This window comes from Eleginops maclovinus, chromosome 23, assembly GCF_036324505.1.
Source record: "Eleginops maclovinus isolate JMC-PN-2008 ecotype Puerto Natales chromosome 23, JC_Emac_rtc_rv5, whole genome shotgun sequence".
In the NCBI taxonomy this organism is placed as follows: domain Eukaryota; kingdom Metazoa; phylum Chordata; class Actinopteri; order Perciformes; family Eleginopidae; genus Eleginops; species Eleginops maclovinus.
Window position 1 is genome coordinate 16,474,133 of NC_086371.1, and position 21,575 is coordinate 16,495,707.

At 41.6% G+C, this 21,575-nt stretch overlaps 1 protein-coding gene across 3 annotated transcripts in view; it reads right to left on the bottom strand.

Moving 5' to 3' along the window:
• The window catches only part of nlgn3a (neuroligin 3a), a 114,118-nt gene that overhangs the window by 72,526 nt on the left and 20,017 nt on the right, over nt 1–21,575 (bottom strand). For 2 of the 3 annotated variants that reach the window (XM_063875691.1, XM_063875690.1), the window contains exon 2: nt 17,010–17,702. The exons of the other annotated variant lie outside the window; for it this stretch is intronic. In XM_063875691.1, the coding sequence (XP_063731761.1) occupies nt 17,010–17,475 (466 nt within the window). In that variant the 5' untranslated portion in view covers nt 17,476–17,702. The remainder of the gene's footprint in view (nt 1–17,009; nt 17,703–21,575) is intronic. 3 annotated transcript variants of the gene reach the window in all.

Here is a 21,575-nt window from a genome sequence, read left to right on the forward strand (position 1 = left end):
TGTGCAACACTTTATTTGCACGGCCTTGCTTGGCAGTTAAATTTGTGCTTCAGTTTTTGGTAAAGTGCTGTTTATTCTATTCCCAAACCAGAGCTTGATACCCAGCTGGAGCGACACTCTAGCCAGATAAAGCACATCCAGAGGTATAGGGGAAGAAAAAAGCCTCTGTTTGAGGAATTGACTGAATTACTGGCTGGCTAGCTAGAGCTGGAAGAAAAGACAAGAAACTCTCTCTCATTTTCACTCCTGCTCCCCCCCGCATTCTGTGTAGCTTCTCGCCTTCCCCTCCCTTACTTTGTATCGCTTTCACTCACAGACTCTCCCCTGTCTCTCCCCATTTCTCCCCCGCCTTCCCTCAATCTCTGTCCAACTCCCTGCCTCTCGTTTTTCCCCCTAAGAGTGGTGAGAAGGGAAGAGATGCGAGGGCAAAAGAGTGAAGAACACAGAGAGAAAGAGAGGGAGAAAAAAAAAAGGAAAGAAAGTAATAAAGATACAAAACAGAAACAGAGAAAAAGAGAGGGAGCAATGGGCTCAGATTTAAAAGGTCCGTATTGTATTATGGTTGCTATAGTGACTGAGAGCCAAAATTCAAAATCCTCAAGAACAGCTAATCGTGGACCACATCCTGCACAGCCCAATCTGCATCCATCTGCAGGCAGCGCTTGTCGTTATTCACCCCATCACATTAGCATGCTTAACACCGAGGACAACTACTTAAATGCATTTTGTAGACACACAGCTTTTCTGTACCCCCTATAGCAGAGCTCATCCTTGATTCACATGTGTTTTTTCCTTCCCGTTATTCCCTTGGTTATTCGTGGCCCCGTTACGTTTAAAAGCAAAGCAATAACTTGTATATGATGTGCCCTTATTTATGGCTTTCTTTATCTTGCTGGTATCTGAGAAGGCTACACAGTGAAATGTGATTTATAGCTGACACTTCTCTATGCACACACTTATCTTAGACAAGAGGAGGAGGGGATGCATGGGGCGAGAAAGCATGAAAGGTACAGTCAGAGAGTGGAGAAGGGAGAAAGGGAGAAATACAGCATATCCTACACAAGCTACTCAAACAAATGGGCCACAGATACAAGGAGAATGGCGTAGAGGGTGACTGAACAGGGGGCAGAAATAAGAAAAAGAGATTAGTCATGTCAATGTTATCAGTCACCTCTTTTGTTGATTCATATCGGGTCTCCATGGAAACAGTTAAATCCCTTTGAGTTAGCGATATAAGACACTGAAGCTCTACTTGGTCTAATCTATTTTTTGGCTTGATCTGATGTGGGGGGCGTCACACTGATGTTATATACAGTTATCACTGTGTCAGAGGGAAACTCACATGCAACCAATCTTAATTTGACTCCAGTTAAAAGTGAGAAATAATAATCATTCTAGATACAGCCACATGCGGGCTGCAGCACCACATGACGTGGAGGTAATGAGGTGAGTTGCTCTTCTTAACCAATCAGATCAGAGCTTTATCGGTTGCAGCGGACGGCTTAATCTGGTGTAACAGGTGACTAAGTGGCTACCTCAAAAAGCTGCCTCCGGATTCACTAACGTCTCCGAGGCAAACACATCATTACATCGATACACATATTCACAGCATCAAAATGTAGCACAGTGCTTTGTGCTAGAAAAAGAAACAGAGGTTCATTAATGCACAGACTGGAATATTTGCAATACACATCACATGCACAAGGAGTTGAAAAATAAGAAGAATAAAGAAAAATCCACTCATGTTTTGGTGATAAACAAAGAAATCTATGCGTGACACAAATGCAGATGAAAGCTGATATGCAATGAAGAGTGAGCTGGACAGAAAAATAATTCATGTAACGCATCATTTGCTCAGATATTTCTCTCAATCACATCATGCAACATCAACTATACAGTGACATACTGTACACTACCAGCACATTTTATACAATCAGGATACTTTGTAACACAAGAAAAAAATATATAAATAGAAAAACTTCAGTTCACCGCACCGGCTTAAGGGTGGGGGATGGTCACGCCAACAAATACATAACAAGCCATGAATTTCAACAGGACCTGAGCACCACCTTTCATAGGTGCACCACCACAGTGGCTCTGGACTGATTGGAGTGTCAGTGGGAGGCATAACTCAGGCCTGAGCCGATCCTGTAAGTGTTGCTGCTGCAAGTAGAACCCACCAGGAGGGCTGGGAGCAGTCCTTCCTCCCTCCTCCATCTTATTTCCCCTTCCCCTCACTGTACCTCAACCTTCTTGTCCTTTGCCTCACACTCCACTAAAAACAGTCAGTCATATATCTGACGTTAAGCGGCCCCAGAACCGGCCTTGACACTCCAGAGTGGGACAGGACAAAGGCAAGTGTAGATAAGTGTCGGTGGCATTCACGGTGTCAACATTTGGTGAAACATGGTGGCTGTCAGCGGTTATCAGTGAGGTTTGAGGTGGGGGACAGTGACAATGTCCTGATGTGGCAGGACATGACATGCACCCTACTGTAGTGCTCTTGTCATGCCAAGCTTCACGCTTCACTCACGACAAGTCCATTACTGGCAATGTTCACATTTGAGAAGCACATTTAGTTTAACTGGGGAGCTCCTTGCAAAACAGGCAGTGTAATTACAGAGAATTATACAGTAGTGTGTGCCGTTGTACTAGTCACTAAGAGTATCCTGAATGTCACCGAATGTCTGCTTAATATTCCCTTTATACTGGATCAAATGAGCTAGCTCTGTGTGTGACTAGGCCTTGGAGGGGGAAAAAGGCTGAAGTGAAAGAACACACAGTAATACATTTTCTATTTTGGACTCTTCGAAGAAACTGGAAGGAAACCACAGAAGAAAAAAAATAATTGCTGTTGCATAGGCTGTTGCTATTCCAAGCCAGTGGACTTTCAGAGGCTGCACATCATCAGGAGTGATGGGATCGGCAGGAAAAGAGCGTGTCAGACTTCACCGTGTTCTCCACTACACTTGACATTTCTGGGAGGTTTGGCTTATGTTTATAAAGAAAATCTAAACATGGCATATGAAAAGGAGAGAGAGTGCGCGCCTCTGCTATGAATCTTGACATCGCTACAGTTAAAGTAATGGGAGGAATGACCTTTGTGTGAAGGTGACTTCCTGCTCCGTGGCTGGTGTGTTTGCATGTTAAATATGATGTTATGATGAGTAAAATAAAAGGCAAGACATGGTAAGAAGCCTAAAAGACTATGAGCCAAAGCCTCCTGCAGCTGGCCCGTATCTGGATGGGAGTAGGAGGGTGTAGAGGTGCTGTCATTTCTAAGACTCACAGACAGCTGTTTACTCCTTGACTGAACCAAGACTAACCCTATAGTCTCTCAGGAAAGTCTGCTGCCCTTGATGCAAGCCACACAAGCTGACATTACTGTACAAACCGAGTGGAGGGTTAAGGACAGCACACAAATAAAGGTAATACAGCAAACTCCCTCAGCCTCAGTGAACAAATTCAAAGCCTATCTCCACTCTTCTTCCATTCTCCAGAATTTTCAAAAGCAGTCTGTTTCTACATTTTTTTGTCTTCCCAATTATTTCCTGCCACTCAAGAGCAAAGGGCAAGTTGGGAAACATAGATGACAGCAACAGTGAGGTTCTCCCATCCTTTGAAATGGCTCGTATGATGCCCGTGTGGATGAGCTATTAGCAGCAATGCTTATCTTGAAAAGAAACTGAGCAGCAGCATCCAAATATCTCTGCATAAATGGGCTTCAAAGGGGCATGATTCCTCAACCCTGCCACATCACAGAGAATAGGATAGTGGCAGAATGAAGAGAATGGTGTGCGAATTGCCCCCACTGTCGATTCACCAGTCTACAGGCTGCCTTAGCTGAGGGCTTTGCTGGATGGGGATCCAGTCAGGCCTGTGCAATGGAATTAATGGTAATACCCAGGCAGGTGGAGCTCAGCTCTACTTCCTGGCACAGCAGCCAAGGAGAGCTTCTCTGGGGGCGGGGGTATGTGTGTATGCTGTGTATTTGGAGCTTGCTTCTAGATCTTGGATGCAAGAATTGTTTACGTGTACTAGTGTGTGCGCGTGTGCATGCATCACTGGTTCAATGGATGCAGGTGTACATGTCTGAGTGTGTGCACACTCATGCTGGGTAGAAGCATTCCTCCTGATTAGAGCTAGAGTCTCAAAGTGCCACATGACAGGCCGAGAACACACACACAAACACACCTACACACCTATTTTTCATCAGTGGGAGAAGGCCGAGGCAGCAGTGGTGCGAGACACTCTGGAGGTGGAGTGGGGACGTCTGCTCTCTGCCGAACACTGGGCACAGAACCTCAGCACCACTGCCATGTTCCACCTGGGAGATTTAGCTCCTACACAGCCTGACTTCCTCTATTTACATGGCCACCTTTATCTAACAACAGCAGGTAGTTGATTGAAAGCTTGCACAGCTTTTTTACAGTGCAATAACAGCCTCTGTAAAATTGAGTCTTGATTGTGGGCCGATGTAAATCAAAGCAACTTGGCCGGCATGCTCGTGTTGCTGGAGGGAGCGTTCGCAGAATTTAAATGCACTTTGGGGGTGCCAGGGGGCTGACTGGCTCAGACGGACAGGCAGACACACAAAAGGAACAGATAGAAAGTTGAAGGAAGAGATGGGCGGAGAGGCTGGCTGAGAGGAAGAGCCTGTGGGACAGCCAGGGGACCGAGAGAGATACAGAGTTTAAAAAAAGGTCATTATATTCCTCGCTATTTCATTTTGCCTATCTCCAGGTCTAAGTAGAATGTTTTTATTAGCTGTTCCACTGCCTTTTTATTGTGAATTTATGTATCACCGGTCCATTACATATGTTACTTACTATTGAGAAACCCCTTTATTGTTCCAATAAAACGTATTTGAATTTAAAAGCGTGTCTGGAGGGTTATAACAGGAGGGTGGCTCAAATATGGCAGAGGGAGGGAGGGAGGGAGGAAATTAGCCCAGGAGAGACAAGACTGCCAACTGAGACAGCATGGTAATGTTGGGATGAACAGACTGAGAGATGGAGGGGGTTAGACACAGAAAACAGACAAGACGGTAGATCACTGGACTGAATGAGAATATGTGGATAAGAGATGCATCAGCTGAAGAGTTTGAGAGTGGGAGTTCTGCTTGTACTTTGATTCTCCTTGGCCTTTAACTTTAATACAAATGTTTGATTTCTATTAGTAATCTGTAGACAAGGAGTCTGCTTTTACTCGCTATGATAGCACATCCAACTGTGAGAGCAGTAGTATGTAAAACAGCTTACAAGGACTTTGTAGTTTGTGCAGTGCACTCGACCATCCTTCAGCCCTAAGTTAAGTCTCTTTCTCACAGAGGTAACAGTTCTCTCTGGGGACAGCAACAGAGGAGTGTCACTAAATGTTTGTATCATGTTACTGGCCATGACACTTCAAAACAAAGACATTCACCAGAACAATGAAAATCTTCTGGATCATGTTTAGGGATTGATGGCCAACTCTGTCACACATGCATTAGTTACAATGCTGTGGCAGAGATTCTGCTGGGACCGTATTGTGCTTCTACGGTGATGCTCTGTAAATAGCATTAGTTGCGCTCAGTGAAGAATAGACTTGTCACATTTTCAGTAAGGCTAGTCTTGCACAACAGCTTGGAGTCCAAGCCTCTGTGCACGCATGCAAAGACTTGCCAGACAAAGGGATCGGCACTTGTCAGCAATTTTAAACGGACTTAGGGCTACATACACTGACGCATGTGGGCTTGCTTGAGGGAACACAAACAATTCACATGCACGCTTATATACATACAGTCAAGCTGAAAACTGAAAGTAATTTGGCCTCAGTTGCAACAGCACGCCTTGGGCTTGAATGAAGAAACACCTGTGTGTCAAAGTGGTGCCATGGCAACGCTTCCTGTTCAGTGATCAAGGCCAGCATGAGCCTTCGTTCTGAAAGAAGAGCCAAGAGGCAGAGAGGAAGGGGTTTCACTACAAAACCCTTAAACATCTGGAAAGAAGCCTGGACGCCAGAGGCTTAAATAACCAATGCACGACCCACAGCAAGGCCGACATGAATTAAGCCAATGTTCAACCCATATAAGTGAAGGAATATGCCAACTTGGTGTGACATCTCGGCTTCCCTGCCAAGTAATGAGTCCATATGCCCGAAACAGGCGGTAAGGTCCCAAGCAGCTTTTCTCCAGACACACAATCTTGCTTACCAAATATACACATAATGTGCAGAAATCCGATCTGTCCATACCAAACAGTATAAATCAAGGGCTTTACCTTGATATCCAACATCAGACTTACATCACCTGCTATACTGTGGCAAAGGAAGACAAGGGCTGGGCCATATCAAGGGTTTGATTTAGATTCAGAGACTTAAGCCGTTTCTGTTGCAGCACAAGAATCGTCTCTCATTCTAATCTCGGCAAAGATCCACCCTGAGCCAGGAATATCCCAAGATAAATATGGAAAGTGAACAATGCGATTGCTGAGCAGCAACTTCCCATTTTCTACACCTCTCGCCTCTAATCCTCTCCGGCAGCACTCCTGAACTGCCGCTCCTCATCTAAATCTGCTGGTAGACCCAGAGAACAGTCTGATATTATACTGCTGCTTCACTTTCCCTCTGCCATTATCACCATAAACACAGCTTCAGGCCACACCTTACCACTGCCTCTGCCCTTGTAATAACAGTTGCTCCAGTCACTGTGAGATATTAAAATGACACAACCCGGGCTTGGTTATCTAGACAGCTACTGCAACCGATCTGACTCTGAAGCCAAACACTACTCATCGTCTGGATGTTGATGCCCAGAAAACCTCATATTCACTCACACACACAGAAACTCCAACATTTGATCAAATACAACATTGTTCTAAAGATTGTAATGTGACTGGGGTGCTTAATGGTTGCAATTGCAGGAAGAAAAACCAAAATAAATCAAACCAAAAAACATGAATGATCTGAAAACGATGACATTTTTTTAGGGGGAAAAAAAAATCATGCACCATCTTTGTTCACCATGGAAAATACCTTCATCTTCATCACCGTCGTTATCCGATAAATCCTCACCCTGTTTTTTTGCATGGACCCCTGTTATTGAAGTAGGGAGAGACATAAAGAGGCACAGGGAAATTCAAAATAGCATGTTTGGCAGTACACAGATGGAAAAAGAGGCAATTTAATAAACAGCAGTCCTTGAGACTTTGTGATTAATTACAATGTTAATTTAAATACACATTTCCCATTAGAAAAAAGAGGCAAGGGCATTTCTTGTTGACATTTAAATCAAGTACAATAAGACAAACTATATATTTCAATAGTATAGCAATTAAAAAAGACTACACTGGGTACAAAAAATCAAAACAACCCTTGCACAATGTCACCTAAACAAAATACTTTTTCAAGACAATATTTGGAGCAGAGTCATACACCATTGGCAGTCTGAGATAAAAACAAATTTATATTCATCAGAAAATAACTCTGAATCCATTCCTATAGGTTTGCGTAACAAAACCCTTAGACTGCTGTAAAAATCAACGGCTACAACAGGTCAATCTGATTGGTTGTAACTGCACTTTTGAAATGGCTTTTTTAAGCAGAGTTTTGGTGTGTTTAAACAAGACCTTGGAGAATTTATATTCCCTCCGGTACCTAAAATACATTTCTAACTTGGACATTCAGTTTAAAGAGACCATAACAATGGAAACAAGATTATATAACAAATAAATGTAGTTACTGCCAAGATCAAGAACGAAAAATAAAACATCTGTTAAAATAACAGAGTTTTTAAACTACAAGCAAAACATGCGGAGGGTTGTAACTTCCCTGGAGGAGGTAGAGATTTGAGTACTTTGCATGTATTATGTGTACTCAGTGATATGTGCAGCTACTTGTCTTTTTGCCCTGAACAGAAGGTAGATTGCTGTTGTCCTTGTGCTACATGATAGTATGGAAATCTATCCCCCTAGTGAACAAACCTTGTCTTGACCTACTTCTAAGTTGTATTGTAAACTGGTTTGTGTGATATCCATGCATAATCACTTTTTAATGCCTAAGCTAGCAGAGCCTGTTGATACCAATGCTGCTTATTGAGTTGGCAAATCTTAAGTCCATCAAATACTCAATACATTATTTTCTGACGTGAATTTTAAGAAATGTGGTATTTCAATTTTGGTGGTACCCTGACCTTTCATATAGCAACACTGTCACTTTAGATTTTCCTCCCGAGCAATGCTTGACACAGTTAATCCTTATGTTTCAGTGACCTTGGACTGCTCCTCTGGTGCAATCACTAGGCCTCTATGAATACAAATTAATATCAAAATGAAATGGGCTCACTGTCATGGAATTTACTGAAGCATTCATGATTTCCTTAAGATACTTAATGTTTCCCAGAGTGTTGAAACAAACACCTCATCTAACATCATGTGGCTTTTTTTTTTTTACGTCATCTACTGAGAGCATTGATCATGAGATCAAGATACATCAACATCCGGCTGCTTCCATGCATAAATAATTTCCAAGGGGATAACCATGGTGTCTGTACACTTCACTCTGTTTCCAGCCTTAGGCTTGATTATAAACCTTATTCTTCAAGACAAGAGCCTGCGTATCATTTCATTTGCTGTGAGTATTCATGATCTACAAATAGGAACACTCTGGGAAAAAAAAAATGTCGGGATTGCTAGTCACATGAAGCCCACCCTAAAGGATCATAATGACAACCGCTACATTTAATATTTCCCTAAAAGTCTCTAAGAGTCTTCATGTTGGCAGGCCAGTCAGTTGGGTGGAGTAGGACGCAATAAAACCCTCTTGGGCATAGGCTCTAGTTAAACAGCTTTTATTTGAATGAATGCACCGGCGTGTTTGAACACCTCATCCATTGTTAATTGATAGATGCAATATATTGCATAATGTAACAGGCTGAGTGTCGTGACATTTACCGAGTACATTCAAGCTCTTAAAGTGAAGAAGCCTTTTAAATTTGTTGATTCCACAGCCAGTGCATTGACCTTGTTCAGTGTAACAATTGGGCGTGATGAATAATGCAATCTGTATGGTCTGCTATATCAGCTTTAGACAAGCAAACCACCATATGACTACGGCAACTTCAAACTTATTGATGTTGCATCAGCCAGTTGTTTGAAGGTTGGGCGGAGGCAGATTTAATCAAGCCATATAGAGTGTAAGGTGAATGGCTTGCCAGGTGTGGCAGGCGACTTTCTCCTCAGTCATTTACTAATGTAATCAAGATGTATAATCTATTAACATACAACCTAAAATACTTAGTTTGCATTTGTCCCCTTGATTTAATGGCAAGCTAGCAAAAAAGGTAGAAATCTATCACATGGATTAAAGACAAATTGGTCAGTGTTGCAGACCATCAACTTCGATACTTTGATTAAAAAGCAACTTTGGTTAAAATAACTTAAAGTGATTGGTTTCAGATACAGGTCTGGACTGTTTAATCTCTTTGTGCAACAATCTCCAGCAGAAAACTAGCTTTCACATTACAAAGTAATCTAACGTTGGTTTGTTGTATTTGATTGGCCTTTACCGGTTAAAGTTGCACTATGTTGCAGCAGAAATTGAGGCAATTTTGTATTTTTTAACATCAACATATACTTCTGAAGCCCTCTGCGTATGGGGATCTTATTGAAGTGAAGGATACTAGATTGTTTCAGAAAGTGCTGATGTCTAAAAATGCCAGTGAGCAGTTTACGACAGCACCAGGTCAGTCAGATGCATCATCCTTGCGTATGAAGTGACTGCTATTAAGCTATCAGATGTCAAGTCTCTCTCATATGGGCTTCAAAAACGTTTTAGGCAAATAACAGTCAGCAGCCAGGCAAATAAACATGCTTCACCTGCTGAAACAGCCTTTTTTATGGCTTGTTAGCGATTAAGGTTATTGTGGCGCTTACTGTGCAGTTGACATGGTAAAACAGTGATGCTATTGAGTGATCGCGCTTCAGACAGGCAAAGATTAGATGGCAGGTGTCGACAGGGAAGCTCTGTCACTTTGAATCTTGTTCCCTGTGAAACTGTGTGTGTCAGACACTGGATCTATAACAGGAGCTTCAAACATGTGACATCCTCAGTGACTCAGCATGTGAGCCGATATTTGACCTTGAATCTGGTAAAGTGATGCCACAGTGAAAGAGTGACACATTTAAATTAAACAACAATGGATTGATGAGTTTCTTTGTGTAGCCGGCCTCCAGGAGTCAACATTTGCATCTTTTGAAAACAGGTTGCATTCAGAATAACAGCTTTTATTCATGTTTCTTGACAAGCAAAATAGAAACCTGTCGCATTTATCAAATCAGGTTCAAAGAAAATACCTTTGATGGGCTTACTTGTTACGTAAATGCTGTATAAAATGTAACAATTCAGCCGGTTGGAATTGCACACGACAGATAGTATGCTATTTGATTATATTTTTACATGAATAACCCCAAGCATGTGCATGTGCGCGCACACGTGCACACACACACACACACACACACACACACACACACACACACACACACACACACACACACACACACACACACACACACACAGATATAGACTGCTTTCAGGCTCTAGGGACTTCTTCACTGAATCCAAAATTCACTCAATACATCGCAGAAGGGCTGAATGTTAACTGCCTTTCCTTTGCTGGAAAAAGGTTCGCTGACAATAGATGGGCCTTGGAGTTAAATATCAGAAAGGTCAGAATGTGGAAAGGGACTTAGTGAAATGTGAAATGTTGCAGCCCTGACAATTTGGAGCAGTTATATTCAGTCTCTAATCCTCAGGTGGCCATTTTTCTCTTTCAGAGGGCCCGGATCACTCTCTCCTCCTGTCTTCCTGCTCTGTGTCTCTCTCTTTTCGTCTGTCTCTCTCCATCTCGCTCAGTCATTTTCCCAGTGTAGAGGTTAAGGAACAGCTTGGGAGGGACACATAAGAGAGAATGATGGAGAATGCAGCTAAAAGGTTAAGGAGCCTGTAATCCTGCAGTAAAGGACAGCCAAAACTCAAACTGTGCTTCAGCTGTTCCCAACATAAAAAAAAACAAACAAATAAAAGGCAGCCAAGTTTCTTTCTGCCTGTCCAAAGCTCCATAATGGAAAGAGACATGTTTAACACAGACCGCAGGCTTCTGAGTATGGTGGCAGCCTAACACACTTGGGTCTCTTACCTCGGTTGTGGATCCCTAATGAAGCATTTGTTCCCCATATTAGGAAAAAAACTATGCTGCACAAATATCTTAGAAAAACTATCAAGACTCTCCAGGCTTTAGGCTTCTTAATCTTCTGTAAGACACAGCAGTCAGTGAAATAACTGCTGCACCACAGTTGAATATGCATAATTACTGATTTCTGATTCATTCAAAGTCTTTGAAAGCCAGAACAATGCAGGTATTTAGCCTTTGACACATTGGAGGCAGTAACACACCAAGAAATGTGTCAACATATCACCAACGGCATTAAAGAAGAGTACTGTTAGCATGCAGACATGACTTTTTTTATGTTGCATCATGACAGAAGTATTATGAGTAAGGACACGCACTGAAATAGGTTGAATGATTACGTCCAATTAAAGGAGAAATGCAAATACAAATGTCATACGTCTATGCTAACAAAGATACCAAATGCAAAAAAAATAATGTGTTTTCTCCTTTAGCAGGACTTCCATGCTGTGTCCTCAATTCCTCTTTTTTTTTGGGATAAACAATGAACAGAACAGAGATATTGAGCCTTGGATTGACTGTGGAAGCTGGACAGCACAGCACCAGGAGGCTTCTGAATACGGACTTCCTGCTTAGGTTGCGTCTTGCATCTCAAGTCAGTGTGTGACTGGATCTGCCGCTGGCTGGTTACAGCCTACACTCACTGGGGTCACAAACTGTGCCATATAGATGGTCACAGAAGATCATGGAAGTAATTTTCTTTCAAACACAAGCGGACATCTGCTCTGTTTTTCAAATCGCACAAGCCAATATTTGTTCTTTTCTTATTGGAAAGTTTTTGTGCTGCCTGCTTGGCATACAGATTTTCTCGGCAGCACTCAGGGAGCACCCCCTTCTTCCCCGAGGCGGGGGTGAGTTGGCCAACGAACGGGATTACCATGGTGTGTTACTGTCTGCCATGGCCTATACGCAGTCCAACCAGAATCAGGGCTCTTTTTCCAGCTTTCATAGCGCTCTAGCATCTGGAGGTCATCCGGTAAGAGGAAAAAATGGTCTAGTGTTTCTGTTCGGGTACTTAATCTACAGGTTTGGCAACTGATCGGCTGCTCAGTACTGGCACTGGCTCTGTAACACATGGCAGCCTGCTGCCTGTGAGGGCTGCATAAGAATGATAGTTAAGTGGTCCAAATCAAGCCAAAGCGTACAACAGATTTCGCCGCACTTATCTCAAATAGACTCATGATGAGGCATGAATTTAGGAGTCAGTACGGTTGATCTCAGATATATCTCAGAACTGTGTTATACAGCGAGAGCGGTCAGAAGGACATTATTTTTAATATAATTATATAAGCATTATATAAGCGGGATGTTGTAAAACCCTGTAGAAAATAATGCTCATTATGTATAAACAGGCAGCATGCAGCACAGTTAGTGCACCTTATAACCTGCAAAACACCTCAGCGAGGATCTCATCCGGAGGATGTGAATTTACAGATCTCTTTTACAGTTTGTCAATCAATTTTACAATGTAAACCTCTTTTAAAGTAGAGATTGACCTCATAAGGCTTTGTCCTCACAAAATTGACCCATCTCGAGCCAATCTAGCACTCTGAAGCTGAATAGTGCTTAGCTGTGTCCCCGCACATCATTACCCCTCTCTTCACTCCATTCACTCCGACTCAGAAAAGAGAAAATGACTGAGTGATATAACCAAGGCTTAAATGTCTGCTGCTATGTGCCCTGTGTGCACACTATAAGGCTACTTCAGAGAGAGCAGTGGGCTGCGATGCTGATCTTGCACATTAGACTACCTGCTCAGACAACTTGGACATGCAGTGCTGCACTAGTCTAGCAAAAGAAAGGACAGCCATTCTCTAAATTGCTTTTCAGTTGGTGTAAACATCAATTTGTTTCTGGACAAAGACCAATGGTCTGTTGATTTTGCACAGTCAAAATTAGCTGCACAACAATCGTAGCTCTGACAAATGATACTGAATATAGGAACATCTACTATAGAGCATTCCATTATTTTTTTAATGAGTCTCTCTGACTATTTGTCAGGGCACGGCTGTGCAGTTTAAGGGTTTTCTCCCTGTTTAATGAAGGAAAATGAGCCACATCTTTGATAACAGCACAATAAGTGGTTTCCTTGCAAGATACCCAGTAGGATGCTAATAGCACAGGATCTGAAAAGCAGGCTTCCTTAATAACTCTCAAACTCTTGTACAGCAAGATTTTTGTCCAGTATATTCTTACAACCGTTCATCTAATTCATAAAAGGTGTTCAAGATTTACACAAGCTCAAGGCTGTCCAAAAGGTAACATACTAGCCTCTTGTCTTGTATGTAGGTGGACAAAGTGGTAATGGCATCACCAATGGGACTATGGTTTTAAAAATGTAGGTTTTAAACTAAACTGCAACACAAATGTTAAATAAACTTAAATACAGACTGAAAGGGTTTAATGATTTATGATTATAGATATCAAGGTAGCCACGCCCTAAAGGATACCCCTGCTTTATCTTGTTTGTTATTCTGAATGCAAAACAAAGGAAAGAACATTTAGACGAGTTAGTGAGATAACAAACTTATCACGAGACAATAAGTGTAAATAAGTAATTTTCTTATGGACTTCTATCAACTTCTTTCTAAACTGCTGGATAATAGAGTGAATGCAGGTTTAAGTCACTTCTTTATTGGTTTCTCTTTTCAGACCTGAAGGTTGCTGCTTGCATGAAAGAATCACTATTGCTACAAAGGTGCTTCACACTAGAAAAGATAGCCATTTTCTCTATGCTACTGTCACAACTGCATACTGTTGCTTGGCAACAATCACACAACCATTTCATCAGAAGTCAAATATCATACTTCTTTGTGTAAATTAATCACTCTCTCCTCCAGAGGAACCACATTCATAGAGATACAGATTGTAAAATTGGTAGTGGAGGTGTTATTAGTACTGAATATGCACGGTGTGTATGACTCTACTCCATTAAAACAGGTCTCTATTGAAAGCATCGCAAAACTTTAAATAGAAAATATATACCCATTTTATTCATACCAATTTTATGGAAGATATCTAACTGTTGAAATGGCACTAATTAAAAGATTTAATGAGGGAAGTGATGAACCGTTAAAGTGTTTCCCAATTCCCTTTAAATTTGTCAAACATGACTTTAACTTCCTCATTGGAAACATTTAACCCAAAACAAAAAAAAAAAGTATGCTTCAGAGCTTGCTTGTTACGTTGCCTAGGAAGGATAAATGATGCTTCATTTGCACCGCTAATTCAACATAAACCAAGATTAGTGGAAAGCAGTTTAAAAAGTGGTGCAACTGAAATAAAGAGTTTCCAGCGAGACTGAAAATTACAACCTTTGTGTTTGTGCATTAAGAACGATGCAGCAATCATTTCTCTGCACAATAATGTGTCACAAAACCAACATATGAAACTTATGATAAACCATTTTCTCATTACCAGACATGGGGAAGATAATTGAAAAATTCCATGTGGAAGGGGAATATTAAAGAGATATTTCTGTGTATATTCCACAACTGGGACTAATTCAATAGCAGAAGTGCCTGGAGGGCCAGTCTGTCTCTAACAAAATTGGTTTACCAAAGCAGAATGTATGAGAGCACAGAGTGAGGCCAATAGCTGCCTCCTGCCTCCATGGAAATCAACAGCAGAAGCATCCCAGCTGAAACTGAATCTTTACTGTGGAGCTAGGTATGCTCGATCACAGTCTTCAGGCAACTTGTAAGGTCTTCTAGTGCCTTCAGGCAGGCTTAGAGATTGAGCCCTCTGTTGTTATCAACAGAGACTTTAGCTGTAGTTAATGAAATTGGACTGTGTCTCTCCATGACGGTGTGTTTTAGTATTTGCCACATGGATGGATGAAAACTGTCATGCCAATAAAATACCCCACCACCCCCTATTAGAACAATTGTGAATCATAAATTTAAGACAGAGGTGGCCCTCCAGATTTGAGTGGAAATGTAATCAACGGCTGAGGCTCTGACGCTTTCAGGTGTCATGTTTGACAAATACTTCCAATAAGCTGGTGTCTTAAGTGCTGTCAGAGCCGTCTAAAACATTACTTAAGTTCTTTGCATACCAAGTCGAGTTTTATCTTGTAGTAATTCAAAGCAGCACTCATGCGTCTTATTTAATCAACCATTGGATATAAACAGTATCCCACTCTGAACATGAAAAAGCCATACAATCATGTAAAATAATAAAATACATGTTATTCTTAGACATCATGATCTACTGCTTGACAAAGCATCATTATTTATTTAGGGACTGGCATGTTCATTGCCTCACACACTTGTAGTTAAATCACAATTCAGCATGCATACACACACACACACACACACACACACACACACACACACACACACACACACACACACACACACACACACACACACACACACACACACACACACACACACACACACACACACACACACACACACACACACACACACACACACACACACACACACACACTTTCACTTACTCATCTCTTACACTCATGTCAAGGTTGATATGAGTCACGAGTCCCACGTTCATCCCAATTAGCACTTTGATTTGGGAGTTGATAGGTGGTGATATTGGCAGCTTTGGAAGGATGCACCCATCACTCCTCCCTTTTTCACTCTTTCAATTCTTTGCTTTCGTTCCGTGTTGGCTTTCTTTCTTTTTTTTTTTTTACATACCTCCTTTTCTACACATTTTCTTGTTGGGTTTCCTGGCACATTCCTTGGATATTCTTTTGACTGTAAAATGAATGGAAAAACTACAAAATAACAGAGAACTCTGGAAAAGATTGCATGTGACATGCAACAACTCAGACTGAGTCAGACCCCCCACCTTCACCCTCTTCCCTCCCCCATCCCAGTCATCATTAACAACAAAAACAACAGAGGACCTGTTGAGAAAGTAACTGGGGTGTTGCTGCAGAAATATTCCAAAATGGTAGAATGAATTTGCTGCATCCTGGGACACAGGAAGCCCATATTCACATGCACTTCTATTTAAGACCCATTACAGCCACAAAGCAGGCAGAAGGGCTAGATTTCCAACATTTTGCAGTTTGCATTGTAATCTGATAAGTGAAAGTGTTATTTGACATTGCCCATTTGATTCTGAGAGCACTTAACATTTCTAGCCCATTTTTTCCCTGTGTGTGTCTCCTTAAAGTGGCAAAATAATGGGGGCCATTAAAAAGAGTCAATATCTAGAAATCTTAGTCAAGGTGGAGCCCAATCTGTGTTTGCCTTTTGCACAAAACCTGCTCTTGCTTTTAGCTTTGTGCTTTGTGCAAGGACAAACTGGATAAAGCAAGGAGAGTAAAGGGTCTTACATAGGTCAGGCTGATGCCACAGGCCTCTCATGTACCAGACAGAATATTTCACCAACCCTACAGTAGTAGATCATTCATGAGGCAGGCTACAAATCACTAATGGCTAAGATCCCCAGAACAGTCAAGACAGTGAGGGTAGGAAGGTGCACCAAGTATTTCCAATCTGCTCCTTGTATGCTAAGATTCTTTTTTTTATTTTTTATTCAGTCATATTAATAAGTCATTAAGTCATCAAAAGAGGAACCTCTAACAGTGGCATGGAAGGGGAGAGTTGATGAAAAGACTAAATGAAAGACCAAGTCAAGATGAGAGGTTGAGATGATGGACACGGACACGGCATGCGCCAGACAACAGGTCATGCTCCGCGCAAAACACAGAGGTGACACAAAATTAAAGAAGAAAGACAGAGCGAGAAGGAGGCAGAGACAGAAGAGTAGGAGTAAAGGTTTGGCCCTGTTTATTCCACGCACTCACCATCCTCAGTTGGAACATAGATGTTTAGATAAAGACAATCTTCGTGTTGATCCTGTATGTAAGTCGTGACTATATCCAGGTTGAAGGTGAACCATATAGGCATCATGATCTCTGGCACAGCGTTGTGAATATTTTGGGGGCAGACTGGAGCAAAGTGGGTGGCGTTCTTGATCCCTGACCAGGAGGAAGGAGGCTCCGGGGGCATGAAGCGTTTTTCTCCCACTGGGGACGCGGCGTATGGAACCCCCAGATACTGGTCCACGGGCCCCAGAATCTCACTGGGCAGGGGCACCCTTACCCCTCTGAGTTTCCCATATTGCGTGTTTACAGTGGGGTGATAGTTCTGACCTCTCACGGCCACAAAGCACCAACAAAAGCTCAACACCCACAAGGACAGATTGGTGCAACTGTGGGCACTGTGCCAGTTCTGCGAGGGGAGACGACTTCTCCTTGGAGAGAACCACATGGTCCTTGTGAGCGAGTGCAACTGCAAGTGACCAACATACAAGCCGGGGCACCCCCCTCAGCAAAAAACTTCCCGCTCAGCCCTGCAGTCCAGCCACCTGAGGGACAGTCATCAGCTGCGATACTGGAACCCGCCGACTTACAGACGAGGAGAAACAGTCACAGATGTGCAGCGCCTCTCCGTAGGGAAGTCCTCATTCAACGTTTTCTTCTATCTTCTTTCCAGTGCTGCAAGAGAAGAGGACAAGACGATTATTGACATCTCCCTGACAGCCCACCGGTTCAATCCCATTCACTCATTTTGATTGACTTGTGGAGTCCCTTTCTGGCATGACATAAAACAGCTCACATAAACATGACAGAGCTATTTCTGTTATCATCAATCCACTAATTCAAGAACCTGCCTTATCTTGATATTGAAATTAACTGCTGAGCAACTTCTCAAGATGTGCCTAATAACTCTACTAGGACAAGTCAAATGTGAAAGGCATCAACTTTCAGAGGGTAATTATTCTTTACTTCAAAAGGCCAACATTTACGGATAGATGGACAATTTTTCTGGCTTAAAACAAATGTCAGATGTCCATATAAACACTAAAATAATTTTTGATTGATGTAATCATTCCTACTATTTATGCTAAGCATTAAAATATCATCTCTCAACATGTTTAAAATGTAAGTGATAGGGGGAAAAAACACAGTCATTGGGCTGTAGAAATGTTTTATTGCAAAGCTTATGTGAAGCCGATATGAGTGTTCTGCAGTTCCTCTGTTGAAATGCAGTACAAGTAGTAATAAACAAAATGAAGGGATTTTGCAGCCAAAAAATACTAACTATAAAAATATACGCTTGATTCAACTCACTCAGAGTGCTGAGAAAGAGGACTGTGGCTTTTAGAAAACACATAAGGAAGGGATATCATAAACGCCTGCCTGAAAGGAAATACTGATTGTAGCCTGCAAAGCCTGGAGAAATTGTATGGAAAACAGAGAACAAAAATATGGTGAACCTTTATTTTAAGATTAATTTCATTTACTAGGAAAGCATAACTAAAATCCATCAGCAGGAGTCATACACAGAAACATAATAGTATGATAAAAATGTCACGCCCGGCTAAATGTCATGCAGTCTTTTCTCTACATCTCCCTTTGGTAGAGATATGAACAAGATACAATTAAAATTTAATCTCCCTTGTTAGCAGTTACAAGAGATTTCTTTTTGGGATGAACAGGAGAAGGGCCAAAGGAGGATGAGGCTACAAGCTGCACCGCTAACTCCAGTGACAGTGCTTAAAATGCTAATAAAGAGTCCAACGGTGAACCAGTGGTGCCAGGGACAACACCTTCCCACACTGTCTGATCAATTTTCAATTTCTGTGGCTAAAGGGTCCCCCTCAGCCTTGTGGGCCTACTGCAGTATTCACTCTAATAACAATGGAGAAGAAAAGCCAGCATTTAGAGGAGGATATTGCATTCCAAAATGACTGCGTAAATGATTTATAATGTATCACAAGCCGTTGGAGGGCCACTAACCACTGAGAGAAAGCAATCCTGATGTTCCTGGAGGTGCTGTTATCGCTAGGCAGCTTTCCCTATTTGCCGCAGGCATGGAGCTATAGAAAGCCTGTCTGTGGAAGTTGTGCATGGAAACCCTCAGATTTTGTAAACATGTCAGATAAACCCACCTTCACTGAGACCATACAACTTACACGTGTGTGGTGGACAATTTGGTTCCAGTGCACTGAGCACCTGCTAAGTGATAATACATGAAAACCCATCCATATCCAATCTGGGGACTAGAAGGCATGCATTGCTGGGGGCTAAGGGCTTGCAAAGGCGTCAAAATGTGGAAAAGTCAATTCCCTCACTGCTGGGATTTCTTTCTAGCGGGAGCTGAAAATCGAGCAGACAACTCTGACATATCCTTTTCAAAGACTTTATGAACTATATTGTTGAAAGTTATTCCTTCCTGTTTATTTCTTTATACAAGACAAGTGTAAAGTATTGACCAATGCTACATACCACAGCATTTATAGGCTCAGCACCTTAAACCTAGGTGGACCTTTATCAGAAAACAAATTGCTCTACAAATAACACCTACAAATACTTAAAAATACAACCAGTAACATATTAACCATTTAATTACATTAAATGACAAAAACGTCCACCTACTGTACATAAAAGTTATAATGTTCAGCTTTTTAAAAAAAAAGTATTCATAAAACGTTAGGGTCATTAAAAAGGCTGTATTTGATGTGCTGTTTAATTATATCACCTTATACGCACAGCTTTTTATAACATTTATTCCGTCCTATTTATATTCACTCCATTTCCATCAATAAAACCTATTTACAGTATATCAGTGATAACTATTGGAAACAATTGTCAGTATGATGCTATAAAATTAAATATCCCCACAAACTACAGCCCACAAAAGACCATTAAGTTGAATAAACACCTATCCAAAACAGTTTCAACAAAAACTGAACATTAAAGAGCTGCAAAGTGGGAGAAGCTTTTTCAGGCGCCCCTGGTGCTGGAATTTCTCCCACAGGTAATATCACTTGACTCACATTTAGAGCTCTTCTATAATGTGGATCAGCATGGAATTCTCCTGCTTGAATTATCAATAAATAACATTAAGAACATCCTTAGGAAATATCTGGTTCTTAGATAAAAGGTCTTGAGTACATCCCTGTATACACTAAAACTTGGAGGTAGACGTTAATTATGGCTGATGATGAATTGGTGAATTCCATCAAAGAAAACATTTGATCACTAGATTACATTCTGTTACGTTGGGGATTCGGATAACAAGGGTTGAAACTGAAGTTTACATGATTTATAAAACTGATGACAGGGGTGTGCCTACCTGGAGGGGGAGAGGCAAATGCATCAAGTTAATCCCGACTATTAGTTTAAGCTCAAGGCATTTTTGACTGCATAAATTAGCCTAGCGGCTAGCAACCTGTTCCTTACCCACAGCTCTGCTAATATTAGTTGATTTAAGTAAATGCATCTCCTGACAGAACACTACGGGTACTTTCCAGCTTGCCTGCATGTTTTTTTGATCTAACATTGATGAAACAATACAAGTGTACTGCATGAATTAGGTAATAACATGTTTTGTTGATTTCTCTCAAGGACGTGGGGGCTTTGGAGTTATGGGTTAACATTGCACTCTTGGTGGTTTGGATTCAGCATAGCATAAAAAGGTATAGCGTAGTATTGAATGTGTGATTCTGACTGGGCTCTTCTCCATGGTAACAGCTGCATATTATAGTAGTATCGAGACCAGTCCTCTGAAGGAAATTATGCGAAAAACATGATTTCTCAACTCCTTAAAACTACCTATGGATAAAATAATATAAACTACTTTTTTTTTTTTTTACATTGAAGAGAAACAAAATGGGGGGAAAGACTTTGGGCAAATTTGTAAAATAACAAACGGAAGAAGGTGTTGGATGACAGACGTCTAAATGTCTAAATGTTGTTAAAAAAACAAAATGAACTGAAATTAATCACATTTATAATCCACATACCGATCCCTGAACAGAGAGATATGTCTTCCCCAGAAAAGTTTTCAAAAGGGCACCTTATTATTCTCCATGGATACAAGATTTTCAATTTCCAGTACGACTCAGGCCATTTATGTTTAGATCGGCAAACACAGCAGCAGAATAAGTGTGATAACACTAATTCTTGTCGAGATAAAATATATCAGGTCAACATTTTTAATCAGGACGTAGCAAGGACATAGGACAGTGTGATGGATTGTGTGTGTTTGGAGGACACACAGCACAGAGGACTTCATCAGTCTCCCCTCCAACAGCATCTCAGAGGTCCTCTCTGCTTTGATCTCTCTACCTGCTGAAGCACTGCCAAGGGAGGAACAGAGAGAGAGAGATTGTATGAGTTCTCCCTCATCATCCCAGAAATATTGATCTTCTCATCACCGTGGCCTTGCTGCCCATAATAAATACAACTGTGCCGGTGATGTAGGCGGGGGGAGGAGAGAGGGCCGCTGAGCTGAGTCTAAGGAAGGTTATTAGAACTTAATGCAAGACGGCACTCCACGAGTACAAGCCGTTAAACACCATC